This window comes from Astatotilapia calliptera, chromosome 16 (assembly GCF_900246225.1).
Source record: "Astatotilapia calliptera chromosome 16, fAstCal1.2, whole genome shotgun sequence".
Taxonomy (NCBI): domain Eukaryota; kingdom Metazoa; phylum Chordata; class Actinopteri; order Cichliformes; family Cichlidae; genus Astatotilapia; species Astatotilapia calliptera.
In genome coordinates, this window is record NC_039317.1 from 25,510,787 (window position 1) to 25,536,247 (window position 25,461).

General features: G+C 40.3%; 1 protein-coding gene across 3 annotated transcripts in view; it reads right to left on the reverse strand.

The window, feature by feature from the left end:
- Window positions 1-22,902, reverse strand: part of asic4a (acid-sensing (proton-gated) ion channel family member 4a) — a 97,329-nt gene extending 74,427 nt beyond the window's left edge. The window contains exon 1 of one of the 3 annotated variants that reach the window (XM_026145884.1): window positions 22,135-22,894. In XM_026145884.1, the coding sequence (XP_026001669.1) occupies window positions 22,135-22,710 (576 nt within the window). In that variant the 5' untranslated portion in view covers window positions 22,711-22,894. Of the gene's footprint in view, window positions 1-22,134 lie in introns of all 3 variants that reach the window. The other 2 variants (XM_026145885.1, XM_026145886.1) reach the window with 2 other exon arrangements.
- Window positions 22,903-25,461: the final 2,559 nt, after the last annotated feature.

Below are 25,461 nucleotides of genomic sequence, written 5' to 3' on the forward strand. Positions count from 1 at the left end.
GCAGGGAACCAAACAGAATGCAAAAATAATCAAGCATCCACTCCCTCTCACTCTAATCTCCATGACTTTCTGCACTATGGCTGATAAAGTCCATTAGAGTGAAGTTAATATATCGAGACTTGACACATTTGGCCTCTGATGTTAAGGCACTGCATTTCACCCCACACATCATCAGCGAGTTGACGGCAAGAATAATGTTCGGCACATATGGGAGCAGTCCAGTACACGACACAGTAAACAGGCTCAGTGCATGATTCGGAACAAGACATGTCTGTAAGGGGTGTAGCGAAGGCCAATCTTATGCGAGTAGCTGAAATGTGTTATTTACGCTTCGTGACAAGAAGTGAACGCAAATGTTTTGCTCTGTCATACAGAAAGCGGGAGATTTACATCAGTGTCCATGACGACTCGTCTGACAGGGGGCCGGATTGTGTAGAATTCAAAAGAAGCTTCCTCCCAGTAGACTGCACCTTACGTCAAGTAAAGCCCTGTTAACATTCAAATCATGAGCCTCTTGGCTAGTTTTAAAAAAAGAAATGTCAGGTCATTATAGATCGCAATTTTTGCCAGGGTAAAACGAATACATGAAACCTTTATTACCCACAAGGCAGAGCAGCAACAGAGAAAAGACACCCTCAGAATAATTCCTTTCTTCTCCTGGTTTACTGGTCATATCATATGCTCTCCCACCCCCCTCTCCCCTTCTCTCCACACTTCTTTTACAAGTTGCTGGGCCAGTCATGTCAGGGTCACTGCCTAATCACATTAGAGCTTGATCAAAGTTGCAGGAGCAAGGAGGAGAGGCGAGAGAACCTCATTTCTCACAGTGCCGGGGATTAAACCTCAAGCAACATCTCAGGATCATCGGCACCAAGCCATGTGCCACAAGCCCCACAGAAGGCTTCAGCTGAGCAGTGGGCGGCAGACAGGCTGCTGAACCTGGTGTAATCTGGAAGACAGAATACAGAGGGCAAATCCAAGCTCCATGTGCCAGGCCAAGATAGATGATCGGCCGGATAAAATATAAAATAAAATACAGGGAGTAAATCACTGCCGGGGATGTCTCTGAGGTGGGTGATCAAATGATCTTAACTTTCCAGCATGGGGAGACTGATGGAGTAGCAGTTCCCAGACACAATTATCAATATTTCACAGGCGGATGGTGCAGCTTTAAGATAGTTTAAATCTCACCTGCTACATTGATCCCACTAAAGTGAGGTTTGAAGATTATATTATATATATACAGACTCTTTACACAATTCTACTATATAATAATAAATGTTTAAAGATTGTGTTCATGTGCAACTCTTGCATAAAAGAAAGAGATATCAGAAGCACAGACAGTGACATTTCTTTCAGCTCATTTAAAACCTCCATGCTGTTGCACTGTTTTTTTTCCTTTATCTTTTTGGAAACACAAATTCAAAAATGTCAATTTTTTTTTTTTAGCCAATTATGGCTAATCAGGACCCTAAAAGCTCTAACTGGCGTATCTATTACCGCTTGGTAAAAAGAACAGCAGCATTTGAATGTCTCTGTTCTCACTCTTTGTTCTTCGTTGCCTCCATGCACTGTCTGCTAGTTACATCAAAGCAAAACAATGACTCCGAGTGGCTTTCTATTATTCAGTCCATACAAAACCGCAACGTTTAAACTTCTGCTTTTCCACCGCCTGGTTTTGCTCGGCAACTGGAGCCTTTTGGTTTCAGTTCCGTCCCCTTTGATAATGTTTCACTGTGCCTGTGAATCTAAAAAAGAAATTACATGGCTGGCCTCGAGAGAGGATGATAGTGCCTCCCACCACTTTCCCATCATATGATCATGGCCCTTCTCTTTCCTTTTGAGTTATGACAATAATACATTTTCCAGCTAGCATGATCCCGAGTAATACTAACCACATAAACAAGCGGAGAACTTCATTATCATCTCTACATCTCTGATGGCACAAATATTAGCTGATAAAATGGGTGAAATAGTTACAAGTAAGAGGCTGAAAGCGTTCTTGATTCCTACCTGAGATGATAATTATTACTAGTTTTACACTGTAATTCTTCTTCTTCAGAGCTTTCTTGCATTTACAGGAAATCTTACAGATGCACAATTTCAATGAAGCCTTTACGCAACCATGTTTTTTTTTCATAAAATAAGTGCATCTCAAGAGGCTTTAAATGAATAATTAGTAACATAATAGACAGTTCTAGGTAAGGATACAAAACAGAAGAAAAATAGAGCAGTTATTAAGAGATGCTTATTCCACGGATAATCTCCAGCATTTCCATGATGATCCTGCAGTATTTGTCAGATATGAAAACAAAAACAAAAAAGATTAAACTAAAATTGGTAACTGGTTACTTGCTGCTAGTGAAAGAGGACATGAAAAACAGGAAGGCAACATTCAGCTATATTGATCAAAAAAGATAAAAGACAATTTTTTAGAAAGACAACTGATTATTTAAAAATGCTTAAAAAACTCATTTTCCGTGTACATGAAATGACTGTTACAGATGTAATTCAGATGAAATTATTCTGACGCTGCTAATGTTCAACTTTAAAGCACAAAAACTATTTGGCTGATGTCAACACGCCCCAGTTACAAATAAGCTGACATGACACACGATGCAAGTTGTGGTTTTCATGTCACAGATGTAAGCTCTAGTATGTTTGCCATTCTTCCTCGAATACCACAGAAGATTAATGAAGCCATAGAGTGCAGGCTCGCTGTCAGTCACCAGAATAAACTGTGTTTTCTGCTTTTCCTGCAGGTCCTAACAAAGCGAGGTGATTAGTGACCAGTACTATCAAATAAAAGAGTCACCTGCAGTCTGCGTATCTTCCTGTCTAGCTCATGTGGTCTGTAATACGTCGCTATGACCCAAAGAATGGACACAACTCAAGGACGACAGTGCAGCCGCCTTCTTCGGTGGCCAGAACATTTACGGACCTCTCAGGCTATCTGTTTCCATGGCAATGAAGGATCCACTGCGTTCCAGAGGTGAGGTGGAATAATTCGAATAGGTTCTGCCACGACACCAAGTTAGGACATCCCAAAACAGTGCAGGATTTCTAATTTGAGACCAAAACAATTGTGAAAATGGGGGGGGGGGACGTAAAACCGCTGCTACACGGCTGACTGCTCCCACTCAAGACAATACTTTTCCACCAGAAGTGCCACAGCGTGTCCTGGAAGTGCTTCAGAAAGAGCTCTCTGCTCTGTGTCGCTAAAAGTACACAGCGAGTCTATTAATCTATTTTTGATAGGAGATAGGTCAGACTGTACAAAACAGACGAGGAGAGGAGGAAGTCGGGAGGAGGCATGGAGAATGTGGTCAATTTTCTAAATAAAAGACCCTTTCCGGACTAAACTCTCAGCTTCTGAATTGCTCCTGCTTTGATACAATGAATGAAATAAAACCTTGGCATCGGTGTGCATGGCAAATTTTGTGTTTTTGATGGCAGTTATTTGAGAGACCAGCAGTCTGCTATTTTTCATCTTGTTTCTGATATGCTACTGTTTTTTGGGTTGTGTTTTTTTTTAAAAAAACATAATACAGCACAAAGTCCTGCTTGGAAAAATTTCAGGGCTGTTTAGGAGCACTTACGCTGCTGTAGGTACTTTTTTCTCCCCTGAAAACAGCCTTGAACGGGCTCCTAGGAACAGTCCCCGCATCACAGCACCAACCATGATGCAGGGAAATTTGCTAAAACTGTCTTTGGTGAAAAACAACTTATTTTGAACCTTTGTTCCAGCCCAAAGAAACCAAACAGAAGAGACAAAGTAATAGCCAACGTATCCTGAATATCTTCTTTTTTTCACTACAAGGCAAATGAAATGGCACACATTTTTAAAACACCACATATGTCTTTTCCATGGTAGACACAGTAGTGTGCACACTGCTGTTCCAGTGTTTTGTGTAATTCTGGGGTTTTTTCTTCTTCGCCACATTTGCCCTTTTGTATCAGCTTCAAAAATCTTTAATGGACTGTTCACTGTGTGCTCAAACAAAACCCTTTCCAACCCGTCAGCAGGAGGGGAGGTTTAATATTTCTCTCTGCGAAATCAACTCGTGACATATTTTAGTAAATCAAAACAACTGAAAGCCTACTGTTCAGTGAACCATCGAGTACAAATGTCATATTATTAAATTAATGTCATCTCTCGCTTAACAGTATCCCACCGATTACTGTTCGTGGCAGGTCTGACACATTAAATTATTATGGGAAAATAAGTGAGGAAACAAGTGCTTATGTGAGTGTGTATTAAAGCTGCGCTTCAAAAAGGCAAAGAAGTTACAGGGTGATGTACTTTGATGAAAAAAAATATATATATATATTTTGCCTGATAAGAGGTGGTATTCTTGGCAGGTAATTCTTTTAGTTTACAGCCTTTGGAAGTGAGCAAAAAAGTTAATTTCAGACTGCCTACAGGATGACAAGAGAAGGCAGTTTAACTTCAGTGAAATTCAAAGTATGATTCTTGTGCTGCTCGTGGTGACATAAAGATTTTTATGATACTGTTGCACACTAACGAGGAACAGTCCTCACAGTTTGAAAGAGATTATGGCTCTATCAACAGCCAGAGGTAAACATGCCGTTGCCATTTCAATCTAAATACGCGCTACAACATAGAGTGCCGTAACTATCGTTTCCCCTCTGATATGAAAATACATGTTTCACAATCCATATGGGACAAAACCCCTCCGGTTAAATCTGCTGCACGGCACACCTGGGACTTACATGCTAGCATTAACCTTCTTCTTGCACTTTTTTCCCATGCAAGTCTGCAACATTAACCCGGCCATGTAAAACTGCAAAGTGCTGTTTGTACTGCAAAACTGAGGTGCTGTTTGGGATAGTCCGGGCTGCCAAGGCATTTCATATTTCATTCATATCTGTCAGGTATAGTCCATCTCTCAGAGACATCTAGGAAATCAGAACGATATAAAAGTTCTTTGCTTCGTAATCTGCAGCCATGCAGGAAGAACAAACTGACAGCAAGTTTTATCTTAATAAATGAATCGTCCCAAAAATAAAAAATAAAATCGCGTTTACTGCCGGCTGACAATCCGAGTACCTGAAATCTTCTGAATCTCTGTGAATTAGGGTTTGAATTTGTCTCCTCAGCCAGATTATTACTACTGTCTTTTGAATGCTTGTCCTTTGTAGTTTACTGCTCTGCTGAATATGTTTACTTATCCGTGGGGAGTACAATCAAGGAGAAATTGCATGTTCATGGCACAGATAACACAGACTGGCCACCAGCAGGAGACACTTTTGCCGGGGCCAATTTATCTCAGAAGCAAACTGTCACTAAGTTTTTCAGCGCAAGTATCAACTAGATTGCACTGTCTTCTTAGCTGATTGGGTTTAAGCAATAATCTTGCACTTTTAAAGAATGACAAGGGTGAATTTTCCTTTTGTGAAATGGTTCGTACCCCAAGCCAACAACTCTCCCAGAGCATTTTTGAAATAATGCAGCTGGTATAACAGAACAGGAGATCAAGCCTCTAACAAGCTCGACATAAAAATTTGATCTTTTGCAAAGACACTGGCATAAACAGTCTCTTTTTCTCACTTCTTTGTCCACGTAGTGCAAGTGCAAGTTCTGTCTAATGAGATGCTAATCCGGGAATCTTACACTCTCGTTTCAAAGAGTGAGGGTTTTATTTATTCAGTGGCATCTACTCTGTACAAAGGCGATGTCTGGTGAGATCAGACCAGAGTTTGGCCATGAGAAAGAGCCACAGTTAAAGGTGACCTCTTCCGAGGATCATCGCAACCTCTGTGAGGATCAGGTCTGGTTCATTTTTCCACACCGTAGCTTTTAGGAGTGCTGATTTCAATTATTCAGAGACGTAGGAATGAAAACAGACTCTGTTGTGGTCCCATTAAAAAAAGAACTTTAAGGCTTGTGTGAATGGAATTGATGGGCTTTCAACTTTGCTGAACTGTAGCATCAAACCATAATAAATAACAAAAATAACAATAATAATTTCTGCATTTAATCATTAGTTATTATTAATTTCTGGTTCTCTTTTACAGATTGTCTTTCTTCCATCTTCCTCCCCTCACTCACAACCAGTTGGACAGACAGCTGCCCCTCCCTGAGACTGGTTCTGCTGGAAGTTTCTTCCTGTTAAAAGGGAGTCTTTCCTTCCCACTGTTGCCAATGCACTTGCCATATGATTGTTGGAGTTTTCTCTGTTTTAATTGCATTATTGTAGGGTCTTTACCTTACAATATAATGTGCCTTGAGTCAGCTGTTGTTGTGATTTGGCATTGCATAAATAAAACTGAACTGAATCAAATCTGTAGCACAAACTTGGGTGGGCTGTACCACACAGAAAGCCACATATTAGTCTGGAAATCAATTAAAAATGCTTCAAAATTGAACATGAAAACAAAGCCTGCTCCAGTGACTAGTCAATTAAATAAATCAATTAGGGGGATGATTTATTTAAAAAGAAATAGCCCAAGTAGAGATGTTATAAAAGGGGAAAACTATCAACAGAGGCTAAAACTATATTTTTTACCAGGCTGTAAAAATGCATTAAGCTATAAAGTTGCACATATTTACATAGAAGTCTGCGGAGCTGACTTTCCTTTTTGCGTAGCTTCATCTGGCACCTTGCCACTGCAGTTTTTGCTACTTTCGCATTGACTTTGTTTTTGCAGCTCTGGAGGTTGGTCCTTGCTTACTACACCTACTGGTGCTATACAGTAACATATAGTTTCGCTTGCTAGCTTTGCCTTCTTAATGCAAATGCATTTTCTCATGACGCTAGAATTTGCATCAACTCAATGTACTGAATTGAATTTCCCAAAAATGAGACAATTAATGGAGAGTTGAAAATCTCCACCAGCATCCCCATTTTATACTGATACTGATCAATAATCCACTGCTGCTTCATAACAGGACAAACTGAACGACATCCTGATATCCCGCCATTATCTGCTGTCATCCAAACTACACATCTGCTAATGAGTCTAAGACGCCTTATTGTTAAATATAGGTTAAAAGCTACTTTTAGCTGCTCCCTTATCCACAAGAGGTCATAACAATGTGCCACAGCTTTAATTTGGCAGATTTTTGTGTCAGCTGAACTTCCTGATGAACTCCAATTTGTGTCTCTTTCCAAGATCGACCAGGGGTTTTTTTTTCTAGCTAGATGAATCTGTAAACCACCACATTATGGAGTCATGAAGTCAGTATCATAGGGAACAAGGTCCACGGTGGCTCTTTAGGTTCAGTAACTGTGTTTTGATAAGAATTTATGCATTTAATGTTAAATATCAAGAAATCTTCCAGTGACATCATCAGCAGTTAATTTTTCAGGGTTCTGCATGTCCCACACTCGAAAACATCTGCAAATATTGCACATTTATTGCAGGTTTGCAGGTTAGTGCTGTTCATTTGGGCTGATTGCAACCTGTCGATCAGTGGCCTCAAAGCAGAATTTTGAACACCAACTACAGTTTATAGCAGTTTTTTAAATCATTAGAATTAGGCTGCGATACTTTTTTCGAGGCATGACAAACATGAATTACATTTATTACCCAGACTTTAAAGAACACACTTCATCCTGCTGTTTTTCCTGTTGTTTGTAGTTAAATAAGTGTGCTCTGTTTTGCCTTTAGATTTCTTTTAGACTTATCTTTCAGAATAGTCACATGTCATGCCACGGGGTGGGCAGCTGACTTACTTGCAAGCTGAGTCAGACAGCAAGGAAATGAAGCAAATAATGGCTTGATTTGGAACACTTGAGCAGCATACGGCAGGTGGAAACAAGGGGGGAGGCTCTAATTCTGCTCTCCAGCCAGCTGGTCCTAAAGCAGGGCTGCAGCCAAGCTCGCTGACCGCTCTGTTTCCCACTGAGCTTTTTCAGCGGAAGGAACTGTGCCAAGAGGTGTGGCACCTCTCTTCAAATCACCTCTCTCTCTCTCTCTCTCTCACTCTCTCCAGTGTATAATCGTAACATAATCATGCCCACTACATCTATTGATCTGTTCACAGCACACTTCCACTGAAGCAGCCAAATAGTATCCTTAGGCGAAGCACTTGCCAAGAGAGATATGATGACACCAATTAGATTACACTGATATTCAAATACACAATGGATTTATGTGGTGTGGGCTCACGTCTTAGGCTTATTTAGCCGATCTTGGAGCTTGGTAATTTATCTAGTTGTCGCGCTGTCCCAGAAGTCCCTCAATGTCATACTAATTAATTATTTATCATTACCTAAACGCACTAATTAATTGTCAGTTTAAGGGCATGCTTTTATGGAAGACATATTCAATCTGTCTCTGGGGATCACTTTCATATACCACATACCAATTATTTATTAATATCCTGCTAATTCTCTTTAGAGTAGACAAAGTGAAGGTCAAACAAGAAGAAAAAAGCACGGCGATTTCTCAGTGAGGCCCACTGACATTTATCCCTTCCAGTGGACTTTTAAGATTTGTTTAGAAGGATGCTGTTAGCCCCCTCCCCCCCCTCTCCAAGTGAATGTCAAGGACATGCATAAACAGCGATGCCATAGTTCATTACTGGTCATATTTATTCCAAGACGCTGCCCTTATCACAGTGTTTGTAATTAAACAGATGAGATCACAGTTAAAGAAAGAAGAAAGACAAAGATGTGTCATTTTCTGTCTCCAAGCTCCTGGGGTTTGCCTAATGAATAAGCTATTTGTCTTTTTCTGCCACGATGCATGTTACATGTATTTCGTCGCGTCGTAAGATCAGACAATCACATTATGAGTGGGTGTAATTATCGCAGCCTCCCCTGAGTTGGCATTAGACTACAGCCGCACGCAGACATCTGGTATTCAAATAATTGGCACACTTAGAAAGGGTGCGTGGCATTTTACAGATGTTCTCGTGAACCATTTAAAATTTGTCGAGACACCCATTAGTTGGATCTGAGATGATTAAACGTGAAAAATAAATCTATTCGAGAATTAAAGAAATCCTGGTCTGCAAATGCTCAGCCTCCTTTTTAACCACACCTTCAATTCCACATTTCTGAAGCATAATAAAAAATAGAGACAAAAAAAAAAAGGAAAAAAAAAAAGAGTTTATAAACAAATCTGATAATGCATAATGTAATCAATTTCAAAACACACACAAAAAAGGTTCCCAAAAATTAATTACTTTTTCTTTTTTTGACCAAAAAGAAAAAACTACGGTAGCTGTGTTTCGTCACAACCAAAATAGAGCTACACTTCATTCATTTTCATTTCATTCATTTATTTATTCATTTTCAGGCACAACAAATACCTATATTGAACATAAAATACACAAAACAAAAAACAAAAATTGCCTGTTTGTTTTTTTCCTTCCAAGGTTTTGTTTCTGCTGATTATATTATTTTCATATGCACAGTAGATGGGCTTTCGACCATGAGGGTATAAAATGAACTCACCATCCACAGGACTCATTACTGAGCAGTATTCACTCAGTTTAATCTATTACTCCGTTTATGAATTTTTCCTTTTTTTCCCTTCTGGACACAGATTTCCCTTTTTTCCCCCCTTTATATGAATGTTAGCAAACTGCAAAATAGTATTGCTACATGTTCTGCGACCCTGTGCAATAAACCTGCACTCTTGTTGTCTTTGAAATGGTTGCATTGAACACGGGTGACACATTGCCTCCCATCGGGTAACCTGAGCAAATGTTCCCCTAGAGTTGTCTCTTTGCCTATTGTCTACCAGTTGGTTGCAAAAACTCCCTGGAATTGGTCACTACATGCAAAAACCCCCAATCAACTCAATCATAAGGAAATCACTGTTTTTTTTTTTCCTAGTCCCACGATGGTTGCTATTCTGTTTTTCCTCTGAGCCATTAGCTTTATGTTGAGGTCAGCCTCGTACTCTGACTGTGAGGATAAGGCTACACCAAATGTCAGCTCATCCCTGTGTTGGTGTTCTCCCTGCAACGTAATCAATGCTGCCCCAGTATCATCACTACAACTGATCAGCCATGCTTTTGTTATAGCTTTGAAACCTGGTAGAAAAAAAGACTACACACGCAAAGCATTCAGGGCTTTGTACCAGAAGGCCAAGCCAAAAACACTGTGGATCTCTCTAAACACAAACCATTTCATAAAAAGTTAAGTAGTTTTTTGTAGCTATGCATAACTAACATGCGTCTGAAAAATGAAAATATTTTTGTAAACAGAAAATAAGAGGTTCACCGAGTCACCAAATGGGACACACACCCGAGTTTTCAAGCTGGTCAGGTGCTGAAGCAACATTAATATGACTTTGTAGGAACAACAGCAACATACCGACACCAGACAAACATGGTAGCACAACAGATTTTTCAGAATACACATGACTCCCAATGCTACAATAACAGCATGGTTAAGATTTATATGTGTGCTCCAGAGTAATCTTTAAAACATTGTACAATCAGCAAAGATGTCATGCTAACAGATGAGAAAAATAATATGGGCTAAAGTATTACCTGGAAATGAAACGCAGAGCTCCCAGGGATAGCCAAAAAGGTTGGTACTCGTCTTCTACATCCATAATGCTTTGCAGTATTTGTCTCATAAATAAAAGCATTTTATATGGTCTAAGTAAAATCTAGGACAGAGGGCTATTAATGGCCAAGGGACTCCTCTCCTGGGGCAGCAGTGTTAATCGGAGCAATAGGTCTCCTTCCTGCTGGATCAATGTCAGCACAAATTTCAGATTGCTTTCCTGATGCGCGCCAAGTTATCTGTGATTCAACTTTAATAGGATATTGAACGGAGCCAGCATTTAGGGAGCAGAGCCGTATTTCACTTTATTGACAATCAAATGCACACAACTTTCTCATTAGCATGCATTAAGAAAACAGAGAATTAATCTTGACAACACCATCGGATAACATGATGACAGTTACATGCTTGTTTAAGCAAACACGCCTAAGAGTGACTTGGTGATGGCGAGGTGAAAATATCGGTAAAAGCAGCTTGACAGACATTATACTGGACAAAAAGCTACTACTGTGCCAACTGAAGGAGAAGCATAAATTAAGAAAAAAGGGACGAGCACAGGCAGCGATGTTTCATTTATATTTAGAAAACACGCCATCCACAATATCATCTTCAATGTTTCAAGACCTGAGTGCATCATGGCTTCCCCCTCTGTCATTTTGGATAAAATCACGCGTTTCCGCCTGAACGCCACTTCAAAGATTTGTAGTGCATAAATCTAGTGTCTCTGTCGTGCTGGGGAAAAAAAAAAGAGGTCGAGCTGTTTCAACATTTACTTGACTTACAAATCACCAAAGCTACCAGACAATGTGAGTTGAATATCCATCATCGCATTCTTTAAAATTACACAGAAGCAGATGCATAAATATACAGTAACAGCTATTTAAATGCTACGTTGAAATGATACTAGAAATCCCCATTGGCGTGACTCTCCTTTTTAAACAGGCTTATTTCACTGTAATGCATTTGCTCTGACACTTGCAATCCAAAAAGCAACGCTTGGATAACAAAACGAGTGGTGGCAATTCAAACTGGCCGTGCTAAATCAGATGACATTTCACCACACCTGAAGGTCAAGTGTTTTGTCAGCAGAGGACAGACCCAGATGATAAAGCTGCCAACATCAGGTGAAAGATTTGATGTCGTCATATTACCAAAACAGGGGCGTGAAAGTATTGTGTTTAAGAAGAAATCCTGGCTGGGTGACGGCTGCTTTTTCTGCACTGAGGGAAAAAGAAGGGGATGCTCAAGGTACATACTAATGTGCAGCATGTGCTACAAGTGGAGAAAATGTTTGAATGACTGTATTTTTGCCCTTTGCATTCACAATTTCTTTTACATTAAATTGGCAATGCCTTGTTTTTATATTGAAACTTGCAATTTAATTGTAATTTAAGTGTCATTACAAGTTAATAGCCGGTGTCTGAATTGATCATATTAAGGACATCCCCTTGCTTTGATTTCATACACATATATAACTGATAATAGCTATAAAAGAAGTGTTTTTAGAGAATGGTTTTTGACTACCAGCCCTCAATATTTGAAACTTTGTCCATGTTTAAAACAGGCATCAACCACTGCAACAGTAACTGTAATTTTATATATAAATAAGGACACATAACTATCTTCACAAAATGTACCCAATGAAAATGTAAACACTGTACTGCTCTAGTTAGCTTAAAACCATAGAAATCTTGGGTGTTGTTTGATTAACATTCTGTCAGTATGCTGGTGCATGCATTATAAACAACTGGATAAAGGCAAAGAAAACAAAGTGATAAAAGCCGTATCTTTTCTGTTACAGCATACATAAACAATGTAAACAACATCGATCATGGCCTTACATATATTACGGTTGAGCAGCTAGGAACCAGCTTGAGTTCCCAAGTGTAAGTGACAGCTGAACTGTGTTGAAAATCTCAGTTAAATTTTTAAAAACATATCCTTCTTTCATCTCCTCTTAAAAGTTTTGAATAAGGACTTCCAGGAACTGTGAAAAAGCTTCTCCTGTCAGTGTGTGAAGGTAACGCCAGCTCAGCCGGCTACAGTGCAGACCTGTCAACAGTGAGTTGTCAGCAAAACCAACAGCTTTTCCATTATGATATTCAGCAAATATGGTTGTATAGTGCTATATCCGAAGGTTGTGAGCACAGAAGTTGACTGATTGGTTCATAAAAGATGAGGTTGTGAGGATCTGAACAGCAATTATGGTGTTTTAGTTGATCATATTCATCCAGAAATAAATTTGGTTTAAATGTGTTGTTTATACATAATGTGCACTGGTTCACTTCATAGAACATATTTGCAGACAGATGATTCCCACTCGGCTCTGTAGCCGACTGGACAACCAGGGTACAGATGAATTCTTCTCATCTCTGGATATTATGAATCGAGTGGCTCTGTTCTAGCTGTCTAAGCTGTGTCTACAGCAGTGCAGTTGCTCTTGAAAAGGTGATATTGGTGGAAAATTTTTAATCTTTCCCTCCAAGCTGCAGCCTATAAAACTGCATAAAGACTTAACAAAGGTCCCTCCACAGCAAATGGTCTCAAAGATGGCCACCAGGAGCTATTGGCATTAGGAAAGCATTAGCTTGAATAATTCAGCATTTTCTATCAGAGCATACTGTTCTATAGGCAGGGCGTACATTATTAAGCAATATACAATGTAAGGAACCGATATTAAACTGAGGTTAAAAAATGCATTTAGTGCTTTTGCTGGAAAGCCGGCCCCAAAGCCGTTTGACTAATCATTGCTCGTGTCTCCTGAGAGGAAACAACAAGGTATACCAAAAATCATCATACTGGAAGGGCTGCTCAGGTGGTGCACAAAACAAACTCAGATTCTGACAAAATATCACACCTGTCATAACACCTTAGCGTTTATGTACTAGACTTCTAACCTTGTTTGCATTAACTGTAGGAAACAGTAACGAGGGAAACTGAGTGTAGAATAAAAAAAGAAAGCAAAAGGATATTAATAAGCATGCTTGTTGAGAAAACATTGCATATGTGGACGCAAACTCTAAAAAGCAGCAAGGGGCACAGCCAAGTGTGTGACATTAGACATAATTCAGAATAAGGGCCAAGTGTCCAGCCAAGCGGATAGACAAGGCCCTCATGTTCAGACTGTGCCAGGGGTAAATATTCGGTATGACATTTGTGCTGCGTGCGATTTCCATCGGCTGAATTGTAGCCGACTGACATTTTTATCCAAGTAACGCTGGCCACGATTTCTCCACTTCTGTCTATTTAAAATATCAGACAGAATGGGACTGCACACATTGAGACCACCTAACAGTAGAAGTAGCAATGCAACGACAGCCTCAGAAACAGCCGCAGTTTTCATTTAGTATTCAAAGATTTCATCTAATTTACTTTTTAGTTTTCCTCCCTTGTTTCAATGAAGTTTTATTTTGGAAATACATCAGTTTTACTTCATTTTGAAGTCAGGATGGCTTCAAATAGTAAAACAGTTATTAAATTATATTAAAAAGTAGGTTTGCCATATCTATGCACAATCATTTGACAGTGAAATGGAAACTTTGAATAGTTTTTAGTAAAAACTGAATTGCATTTCTGGTTGAAATACCATCTACACTTTAGTGGTAACATTAAACCAATGCACCAGTGTGCATTATTTCATATATTCTGCTAGACATCCATGGTATACTATACAGAAAGTCACTACAGCTGTTTTCTGTCTTGTATTTCCCCTCCTAAAATCTTTTAAGACCTCATTACTGGGGGAGTGGGGATGCATTTAAAAGATATTATGTTAGTCTTTCAGTTTAAATTACAATCCACAAATGGCTGCCAGAAGGCATGCTCTTATGTTAAATACAAATTTTGGTCCATACTAAAATTATCCCACAAAAATAAATTCTTTGAAACCTTTAATTTGGTAGCTCAAGCCCATGATCTCAAGTAATATCAGTCCTATGAGACATTTTTTTCCAGTGTTTTAGGATGAGGCTTTAAAAGAACAAAGAGAAAACCAAGACACTTTTGTGTTGTTTATTTTACCACCACTGTAGCATTGCAGTTTTCATAAAACCAATGTTTTCTTTTTCAGAACTCTACGTTACTTTCTACTGATTAAAATAATGCAAGTGTATAAAACAGAATTACTTTGTAAGGTGTCTCTGTTTTTTTTGTCTACCTGCATGTGCTATCTCTCTCAAAGTAATTAAATCTTGGGGGGATGAAGAAGCACCAACCCATTATGTGGTGGCCTAAAAGCAAGCTTGGTTAATTTTTCAGAGGAATTTCCACTAATGTATTCAGAGCCCAGGAAACATGACAAAATAAAAGGCTCACATTGGCAGCTAGGAAGACAAGTGTAGATTTAAAGTGTCTCGGCCAAAGACTTTCATAATCATACTTATCTTCACAGTGAATGCCATTCATCATTACTGCAATGTATTTTAAAAAGCCTTATTATGACACATGTGCAAAAATACTTCATTAAACTTTACTCAAGAAAATGCATACTTAAATAACTGATTAACTTTTTCCAAAATCACTGCTTAATGAGGGTTCTTTAAAAAAAAAAAAAAAAAAAAAAAAAAAACCCAGAGGAACAGCAGCAGCAGTACTGAGGGTAGTGCTGTGGTTAAGCTGTATGGGTAAGTCTATGGGTATTTGGACAGTGACACAATGTTTGTAATTTTACCTCTGTACACTACAACAATCAATCAAGATGCAATTCAAGTGCAGACTCCCAGGTTTAATTCGAGGGTTTCAACAAAAGTATTGCATCAACTGTTTAGGAATTAGAGCTACTTTTATACACAGTCAACATTTTCAGAGTCTCTAAAGCAGGGGTGCCCAATCCCGGTCCTCGAGAGCTACCGTCCTGCAGCTTTTAGATGCATCCCTACTCCAACACAGCTGAATCAAATGGTTTGATCTCTTCAGCATGCCATCATGTTTGTCAAAGGCCTGACAACAAGCCATTCATTTGATTCAGGTGTGTGGGAACAAGGATGCATCTAAAAGCTGCAGGACGGTAGCTCTCGAGGACCGGGATTGGGCACCCCTGCTCTAAAGTAATTGGAAATTTTTGGTGAGGCCTGTACTCACATTATTCCATGACAAAATAAGTAGACAAAGAGCAGGAGTTTAAGTGTTGAACTTTTGGTAGCTGGATCTCCAAAAAGCGATGTTGATGCAAATAAAGGAAGCATTATTAGGCTGGAAAAAAAAAAAAAAAACCACAAACAAACAAACCAAAACACTAGTGCCGTAAGCGTTAATCTCGTTAAAATGACGTTAACGCCATACCCGCATTAACGGGGCAAACCCCAGTTAGCGAGTTCGCACCGAACGCACGGGGCTAATCCATTAATGAGCTAACCACGCTAACACGTTGACACTGTGCATGCACTGGACAATCCATGCTAACTCGCTAACGGAAATTTGCCGCGTTAATGCAGTTATGGCGTTAACGTCATTTTAACGAGAATAACGCTGACAGCACTAACAAAAACTGAAATAAAAAAAATAAAAAACCTTGCTCAGATCAGCAGTCTGTAAATTCTTAAAGCAAGTAATGCACTAACCAGGTCTGCAAAAACCAAACCTGAAGGACCATATACTGCAACTAAAGTGAATGATCACAGAATTGTTTCCAAGGTTAAAAAAAACAAAACAAAACGTTTTACAATATCTAGTCAAGTCCAGGACACTCTTAAGGAGGTAGGTGTCAAGGTCTACATGATTTAAATACAGCAGGTTTACAACAAGGTGCAAACCTCTGGTTACGCTGAAGAACACAAAGGCCAGAATAGATGATGTCAGAAAACATCTAAAAACAGCCTGGACATTTCAGGGGAAAAATTCTTTGAGCGGGTGAAATCAGAATCAACTTCTAGCCGATTTTAAAAAAAAAAGAAATTTATTAAAAAAGTATGGAGAAGGAAAGGCAGTGTTATGGTCTAACGCATACCTCACTGTCAAACATGGTAGAGGCTGTGTTATGGCATCGGTATGTATGGCTTCCAGTTTAATTGGGCCACTAGTGTTTATTGACTAGTGTTTTGTTTTCTTTAGGTCACGAGCAGTTGTCCAAGCATTTCACTACATATCGTACTGTGTATGACTGTGTACGTGACAAATAAAATTTGAATTTGAATTTGACTGCTGATAGAAGCAGCACACTCTCTTGTCATGTTCAGACAAATGCTATAAAACTAATCTGACAGACCCAAAGCATACCACAAAATCAACCCAAGAGCGAAAGTCTGCATTTGAATCATATCTCGAGTAACTGATTTAAAACCACTGTGGTGCTGTACTGAGGAAAAACTACACAAATTGTGGCATTTTTTCAAAAATCGATGGTGCAAACCGTGTTCATATTGCAGAAGAGCTGCAAGAGAAACTTTTTAAATTGGTAATGTGGACATACCCAACTTGAAAATATCACACCTGCTAATATGGAGAACATCTGCGATATGAAAATTGGGTAGACAGCAAAAGATTTTTGCTTAGATGCTCCATCACCTGCACAACGTGTAAACACATGGTTTATTTTTCAAGAAAAAGACTTCCATTTAATCTGGTGGAGCCTGAGGAGCAATACCCGTTTTAAGACCTGTTTGTAGGGGGGGGGGGGGGGGGGGGGAGTCCTATAGCTGTATGAAAAATATGCATTTTGGCTTTCAGATATGTCTGTAAATTTTATATTGCTTTATCAAAACGCTCTTTCCTCCTCATCTCAGCTCAGCTCTAGTCGTGAGTCATCTTATATTGCTCGATAATTTCTGCGCCCTTTAGGGGAAAGGTAGACAGTGTATATTGATTGATTTGGGTTGGATATTTGCTAAAACAAACAGATATCTTGTTCCAAAGATCAGATTCTTCACTAACTCTGGCAGCATTAACAAATGCAGCTGAGACTGGGCCCAAAACACAAGCACAAGATAATTAGTCACACCAGGCTTGGAGTAGGAAGGGCAGGGAAGCAATCTGACTGAAGGATGTATTGATCCTCTAGAGAGGGAGGGGCACCCAGTCAGGAGTCATGATCAATCTTGCAAGCCAACTCTCTCAATCTGTGATGAGACCTGTGTGTGTTTGTGTGGGGAAGTATTCCATCTACACTATACACCCTTTGGTACACATGTTTGTGTGTGGGTGCCTACGTGCATGCGTGTGTTGTGTGCAGCCACATTAACACTACCAACAGCTCAGTGTTATGACTTGTCAGAAAGAGACAAATGTCTGTGTGAGTAAAAGACTCCCAGGGGTTAGAGAAAGGGGGTTTAGCTGTACCACAACATCGGAAGCCTTTATCGTCGAGTTAAAAGCCACCGCCATCCCTGAGCCGCAGATTCTCCTCATCACGCCGAGCGCTCTAAACCGAGGCACAGTTAGAGGTTTTAAAACCAGCTCAGGGAGCGATGGAAAAGGTAAATCTTCCCAAATATAAACAGTTTGCATATTGGTGTTATCCATTGGCTGGTCACAGGTGGGTTTAATCTGATTAGACAGTGGTGATGCATATCAGGAGGAGCAACAGACCAAATGCACTGTAATTCATCTTCCTCTGATACACTGGAGGAGGAAGAGGAGGAAGAGGAGGAGAAGGTGGGAAAGGAGTGCAGTGGCACTGAATTGGGTTGCAAAAGCAGCAGTCCCCCCTTTAGCCTCGAAAAAATATGCGATCAGTTTTTTGGGTTTTTTTTTCCCTCCTGCATTTTGCAAGAAGAGTAAAAGATGATAAAAAAAGACAAGAAAAGAGTTGTTTGTTTATGGGTGGTGGAGGATGTAATAACGCTCACCGCTGGCCTCTAGGGTTGAATCCGATATCAGACAGCATGTTAAGCTGCAGGGACTCCCACAGCAGTGGAACTGTAGATGGCTAATTGACAGGCTGTTGAAGACGAAGCCAGTCCAGATAGCCAGTCACTTTCACGCTCCCACACTCCTCGCTCTCCACCAGGAGGGAAGACGGCAGGCTGGGGGAGAAGAGTGTGTGTGTGTCTGTGTGTGTGTGTGTGTGTGTATGTGCTGTTACACTTTGGAGCCTCTAGGGAAGCGGATGTCACTCCTACAGTTATCTGCACATATACACAGATTTTCACACGAGCGCAAACACATACATACACACACACACACACACACACATGCACACACACGTATATATAAGTGAGAATGAAATCCTGTAACTGAGTTTTTGCGGGGCTCAAAGACAACGCCAAAGGTCGGGGATGTATTTCTTGTTGTAACATGGAATGTCACACTCATGCAAGGGCTCAGGAGACACATTTTACACATCAGGCCCAAGTAGGAGATTGTGGAGACTGTGCATGGCTTCAGCATATCAGAAAAATGTAAAAACTTGTTTTGAAAGTCGGCTCTATGTGAATCCACGCCAGCTACATATAAAACTCTAAGTCTAGGTGTATGCCAGTTCTGTAGCTTGTTACCATCGAGACTTAAATTCGCTTCCCTATTTACGCTCTCACTATAATTTTTCATTGCCTCCCATCTTTCTCTCATGACCCACACAGGAGCAGTACAGTTATTGAGATCAACTCCCAATTATGTCTCTTTTGTGCCATTTTCTACATTATATTGATTTACATTAATGCGGCTTCGGATTTTGTTCTACTATGAAGGATATGACGGGGGAAGGGGGTGAAAATCATCTGTGGCTTACACCATTACACATTCAATTATCTATAAAACACACAATGGAGGCTTCAGTCAGTGAAATGACAAATTGCAGGCGGAGAGCTCTTCAGTGTTGTCCCCGTTAACCCAGGTTTTTATAGATCACCTCGCATGCCACCCTATAGCTGTTTAGTTATCTCCATGAATATATGCAGAAGGGATCTGTCCTTGCTGAGAGCAAAATCTGATAATGCAGCAGCAAACACAGCTGAGAGTCAGAGCAAACCAATTCAGAGCTCTGTTTAAAAAAAGCCAAAGGGCTCGCTGCTCATCTGTGCGACAGCACCACACAATAGATGAACAATTATTCAGAGTTAGACTGGAAGAAAAATATTAATCTATTTATTCATGGCTTGTTGAATCAGCTTTATCTTCTGTGATTAATCCAAGTCAATAATGTAATCTTTAATTATAAAGAATGGCCTTATTACCTACGTCAAATAATCACGCCGGTCCACGATGCTGGAAAGAGGAAAACAAATTTCTCTGCTACGTGATTATGTATTTTTCTGCCATGAATTAGAGAAGCCAGACCTTTTTTTTTCCTGGCCTTGAGACTCATATTTATTTGACTCTTTCATCAGTGAATGCACAGAGGGCAAGTCATGATTTCTGAAATAAACAAACTTAAAAAAAGAGAGAAAAATATTGATATATTTTTGAGATTTTAGTGTTTTTGCAGAAACCGTTTCAGTCATGGCTATTTAGATTTGGGATTTTATAGTAATTCAAATAAAAAAACTAAAAGATATAATAAAGATTCTGAGAGAAAAATAAAAGGAAAACTGGAAACCGGAGGTCTATTACACAGAACACGGTCTGGTTACAGAAAAGCTCAAATGTCAGAAAATGTCACAATTATTTTTCATCATACAATTTTCCCAAGAGTCCCACATCCATGAAGCTTTTATCAAAATATAACATCTGGAGCTCCCAGAATGATCAATCAAAAGAAAATACATTTCGATCCTGAAGCAGGGCCCTATACGAGGAAGAATAATGACCAGTTTGTGCAGGACTCTAGTTTTTTTGAACATGCTTGCATGTGATTAATAGCACATCACCTGTAATAATGGCCTTCTTGCTGCATGCAATTTCTAGTTAGAAATATACACGTGCACAAATAAAAACAGAGGCACGCATGCATGTAAATGAGCTTCACTGGCATTGTCCTGTTTTGCGTTCTGCCCACCAGTCTGATCCCACAACTCCCAGTCCTTCCTCTCTTTGCACTCCCAGTGCAGATTCCCACCAGGACTCAGAGTAAGTGATTTTTCATGCGTGGCGGCAGCAAGTAGTCTGTAACAAATCTAACTGACAGCCCCTGAAAATGCAGATCACATAGTTGACAGAGAGGAAACAGCAGCTTAGGGAACTTCCAACAGGATCCTAATCTGTGATGAAGTCACCCAGTGTCCAAAGAGAGCTACAGGACGTTTCATCGACATGGAACAGACATTTCCTGGATGTCAGAATTGTCTGCTAATTAATGTACTCGGAGAGGAGTGAGTGTCAAAGTGTCAGAGGATATTGCCGTCAAACCTGCCAGAAGCACGTTACAAACTTTTAGAGTCGCGATGCTGCATCAGACTGAATACTGCAAAACTTTTTGGGTACCCTGAGGAGCACAACATTTTCTTTTGCTCGACAGAACAACTGAGAACATTTTCTGGAGGGGAATCCACGCTCATGTCACAGGTAATTTTATGTGTATATGTAAAAGGCTGCCTTGCCAACAAAATAAAGAAAAAATAAATACCGTGCTAGAGTGTCGGAAAAATCAAATGAGAAGCAGAGAGACGTCATTATTTCTTCAGCGTAATTTGGCACATCAGACATAATGTAGTGCCATCTCTGTGATAAGACAGAATCTTCAGGTCTCAGAAAGGTGAGCATATCAATGTTCAACATACCCTATTAAGACTTGACATCCCCACTTTATCATCACTAAAGCAATTGCATATTCCTATTCCTGCAGGAGAGATGGGGAAATCCATCTCCTGCAAGGACAGTGCCTTTAATAAATAGTGCACAGAACACAGGCACAAACTCTCCCTCTTTCACCTGATCCTCTCTCTCTTTCCATCTCTCTCTCTCTCTCACACACACACACACAGACACACACACACTTTCCCTCTCATGGAAATTGTTTCATTCCTTTTAGTCAATCTGGCTAATGCAAAAATCATGTATGTCAGTCTTTAAATATTTAATCTTAACAGCAGCGAGATTGAAATACAACGTTGAAGAAGCATTACTCCTTCCTTCCCTCCTGAAAGGTACAAGAGCCCAGCGAGAGGGAGAGCGAGAGAGAGGCAGGCAGCTGCTCTGCAATGTCAGGAAGAGAGAGTGGAAGCGACAGGGAGAGATGGAAAAGAGAGGAAGAAGAGACTCGGCTATTTTTGATGGCAATTTTGTTGCCATGCACTCTCAGCTAGTAGGGTTGGAGGCAGCACTAAAGCGCAGTTTGCCTTGGAAAAGTACACAACCACATACAACAGCTCTCTGTTTTTCTTCTTTGGGAGCAGCCTTTGTTCTTTGACATAATAGATTCTAGTGGAGGCACGGCTGAAGAGAAACACTGTTGCTGCTTAGAACTTAGTGAGAAGAGATACAGCTCGATGACTGAACAAAAGACATGAATCTTGCATGCAGAACTGTACCGTGGGAACCACATGGCCCCAAGAGATGAGTAGAAACACAAAGAGAATTTAAACCGCTCGTCTTAACGAGATCCTACCGCTTTCATCCTTACAGGTAGTTTTGTGTGAACAAGGATATTGTTCACTTACACACTTGTGGCCCCTTTAATGTTTCAAATACTTGTTTAACAAGGTTGCTTTTGCAGGAACAACAACAACAACAACAATAAAAGCTTTTTTCTGAAGCCAATAAATCACAACTGAGTGGTGTCACTTTGTAAGAGCGAGCAAAACACAAAACTTTGGGAAACTTTTACACTCACCACAGTGAAGTCCTCGGCTGAGCAGTTCTGTCCACTAAAATTACAGCTCATGAGCATCTCTTCTAACTGATGTCCTGTCCTGTTGAAAATGTCCTGCATGTCAGGAGCAGGATACATTAAATCAGTGGGTTTGTGCCCGTCCCTGTTTTTGGGGGGCAGACCTGTCAAGTTAGCCAGGTGGTAGATGTCAGCATCGGTGAGCGCTGAGAAGCGAAAGCGGTTTATGTTGCAGATGGTCACAGCGGGGAAAACCATCTCGGGGGTCGCCTCTTCATTCAGAGCTGTGACGTGAGGGTGCTCCAGGTAAGAGATGGCACACTTAGCTGCTTGGTACAGAAAGAGTGCCAGTGAAGTCAAAAAGGCAAGAGCCCAGAGAGTCTGCCGGATGCCCAGCCGACCAGAGACAAAGATATGGTTAATCCCATGAAGGGAGCAGGAGTTAGCAAACCCGGCCAGGTCCTTGGCCGGAGGTGTGCAGCTCTCCTCGATCAGGCTCTCCTTGTCCCCATCCTGCTTGCTTTTCTGCTTCTCATCCTCCTCTGCAAATTTGATTTTGCAAACAAATTCGATAGGCATGGGGGCAGCCAGGTCTGCGTTTTGGTTTTGTTTTTGATGACAGCTATAAGCCCTGGATCACTTCTCTCCCACTTCCTCGCCTTTTGTCGTCTGTGCAGGAAACAACTCCAAAAAGAAAAAGACGGGAGAGAGTTTGTTGCTGCTGCTGTCGCTGCTGCCTGTGCTGTGACTGATAGTGCTGCTGCTGCTTCTGCTGCCACGGCTCCTAGTGACTACAGCGCTGCTGCTGCTGTGCTGCTACTGCTCTGAACGCTTGTCTCACTACTTGATCAGCTCACACAGTCTCGCTTATCAGCAGTAATACAGCTGTCAAAAAAATAAATAAATAAAAAAAAAAAAAAATACCCTTGCACACAGCCTCAGACCCACAGATGAAAATGCAGCATTTTGAGTCGGGCTAAAATAAGAACAGGGCACTTAATAATTCACGAGAAGGTAACATTGTCATTATTTCCTCCTCACTGGCGCGAGTCGCAACTTCCCCCGGTCATCCCCATGCTTCCCCGCTGACAGACCACCTCCTGCTTAATCCACTTGTTTGGATGGTGCTTTCACTTCTCAACCTGAATAAAGTTGGTGTCAGAGGTTCTCCTGGCAAACATCTGGTGTTTGATGTGAATTGCAGAGGGTCACGGCATTTTCATGCCACACTGAATAAGGTCTCTAGAGAATGCCTAATTGAAACAATAATGAGCGGTGCAAGCAGTGGAATTGAGCACGAGCTAACCCCTGGCAATCAATCTTGTCTTTGCAACAAAAAAGTAAAAGACTATCGATCGAGCGAATGTGTCTGTCAGAGATTAAGCGAGGCAGTACAACGGTGTTTCCTTATCAGGAACTAATAGTAGCATCACAAGACTCCAGCACGAATTTGAATTAGTGAATGCATCCTGATCTGGACCCCGATGCTGCTAAAGACGTTGAAATCGAGTATCGATCTGCCTCCGTCCCTACCCTTTACAGTGCGTGTCTCAGTGCTGTTAATGGCCCTTTTCCAAGTTGCCAAACAAAATTATGCAAATGGAAGGCAGAAAAGTGAGAGCCCTAATGCATGTTATTCCCCTTTAAATGGAATTAGTCATGCGGGTCACATCACAAGGGGCTGGGACCTCTAGAGAAAAGGCATATTTAAAAGTGAATTCAACCGCTCTAAACACACGTGCCAAGTCAAGTCTGAAAGAGCACCAGAGACCAAAAGGAGCAAATAAGGGGACTTAAAAAAAAAAAAGAAAAGAAAAATGCCCTGCATTTTCTTAATCAGCTTAAAGAGGTCTTGTGATTTACATAAAATGTGAAAACCAACAGAAGAATCATTTTTGACATAAGATTCTAGAAATAATCAAAATAAAACTGTAATCTGTTTGGCTGGTTATAAAAACAATGTTCCTCTTTAGACACTGAAAAAAAAAGAAGAATTTCCCAATTTTGCCATTTTCTCTCTTTATGTCTTGTTTTGTCATTTCAGATCTTTAGACATTTGTTTTTATTGTTGTGTTTTTCGGCTAGATAAACAGATATATGTAGAATATTGCTTTTACTTGATACAAGTTAAGCATCCACGGTTTAGCTATGCCTCTGGCAGGCACAGAGCCCTTCTAACCACAGAGTGTTTTATGTAGTCACTCCCAGAGGATGCTGGGGTTATTTACTGTCTCACAGAGGGAATGAAGGCTCACAGTCCACGCCATGACTAAATACCAAATGTGAATAAAAAACATGCAGACACATCTGGCACATGAAAACTATTCATGGAGTAGATGGCATTACATTTGTCATGATGTTTGTCAGAGTCAATTACACTCCAAACCCCAGGCCTGCTTTGTGTCTGATGCCCTAAAAATGAGATACAATGGATTAAATGTCACTGACCTTCAAGTTATTTTTGACACTATGAATAATGTCTCATTTTGCAACAACATCAGCAGGGGCTTTTTGTAGGGCATCACGGTCAAGTCATACACAAAGTGCTTTTTCTCTTTTTCAAATACAAGGTACAGTTGAGACAGAAAATGCTTCAAAATGGCTGTTGAAAATCGCTCTTTTTGGTCTGTTTATTGAGAAATGAAAGCAGTTTGCAGAGCTGTAAGATGTGGATACATGATGCCTTCCCTTAGAGAAAAGGCTGACAGCTTTATCATTTTGTCCAAAAAGCTCCATCTATTGGATGTCTCTGTACTCAGTGTTTGCTTTGATGTCAACTGAGTAACAGAGTGAGAAATGTCCAAATCATCAACTACAGTTTTAAGAAGATGGTTTTGGGCAGTCATTCCAATGATAACCAAAGAAAAAAAAACAATTAACTGATTGTATTTGCATATGAAAACTACAAATGTTTAAAGAAACAACATCTGGCATTACACTGAAAACTTTTGCACTTAAAAAATATGTTTTTATATTTGCTTTAGACTCTCTATTCCAGGTACCGTGGTAGGTGGCCAGCTAAGGATCCAAATCAGGAATACAACGAATTAGGTGTTGGAGAGCATTTACCGCAACAATCAGTGATGGACTCAAAAACGACTGCATTGTTTGTAATACCGTTTTGATGATTGTGAAAATTGCGTATCGGAGTTGTTCTTTGCAATTTCCTGTTGTGCGGTTCACTTTTGCAAATGAACAGAACAAATCCACAGATGAAATGACAAAGTTTTCTTATTCCTGACTCACTTGTGTGCTCCCTAAATGGCTACACCCTTTTCTTGTTTATACTCACCCTGTGTATCTCAGGTCCACTCAGGAAAAACCATGGCT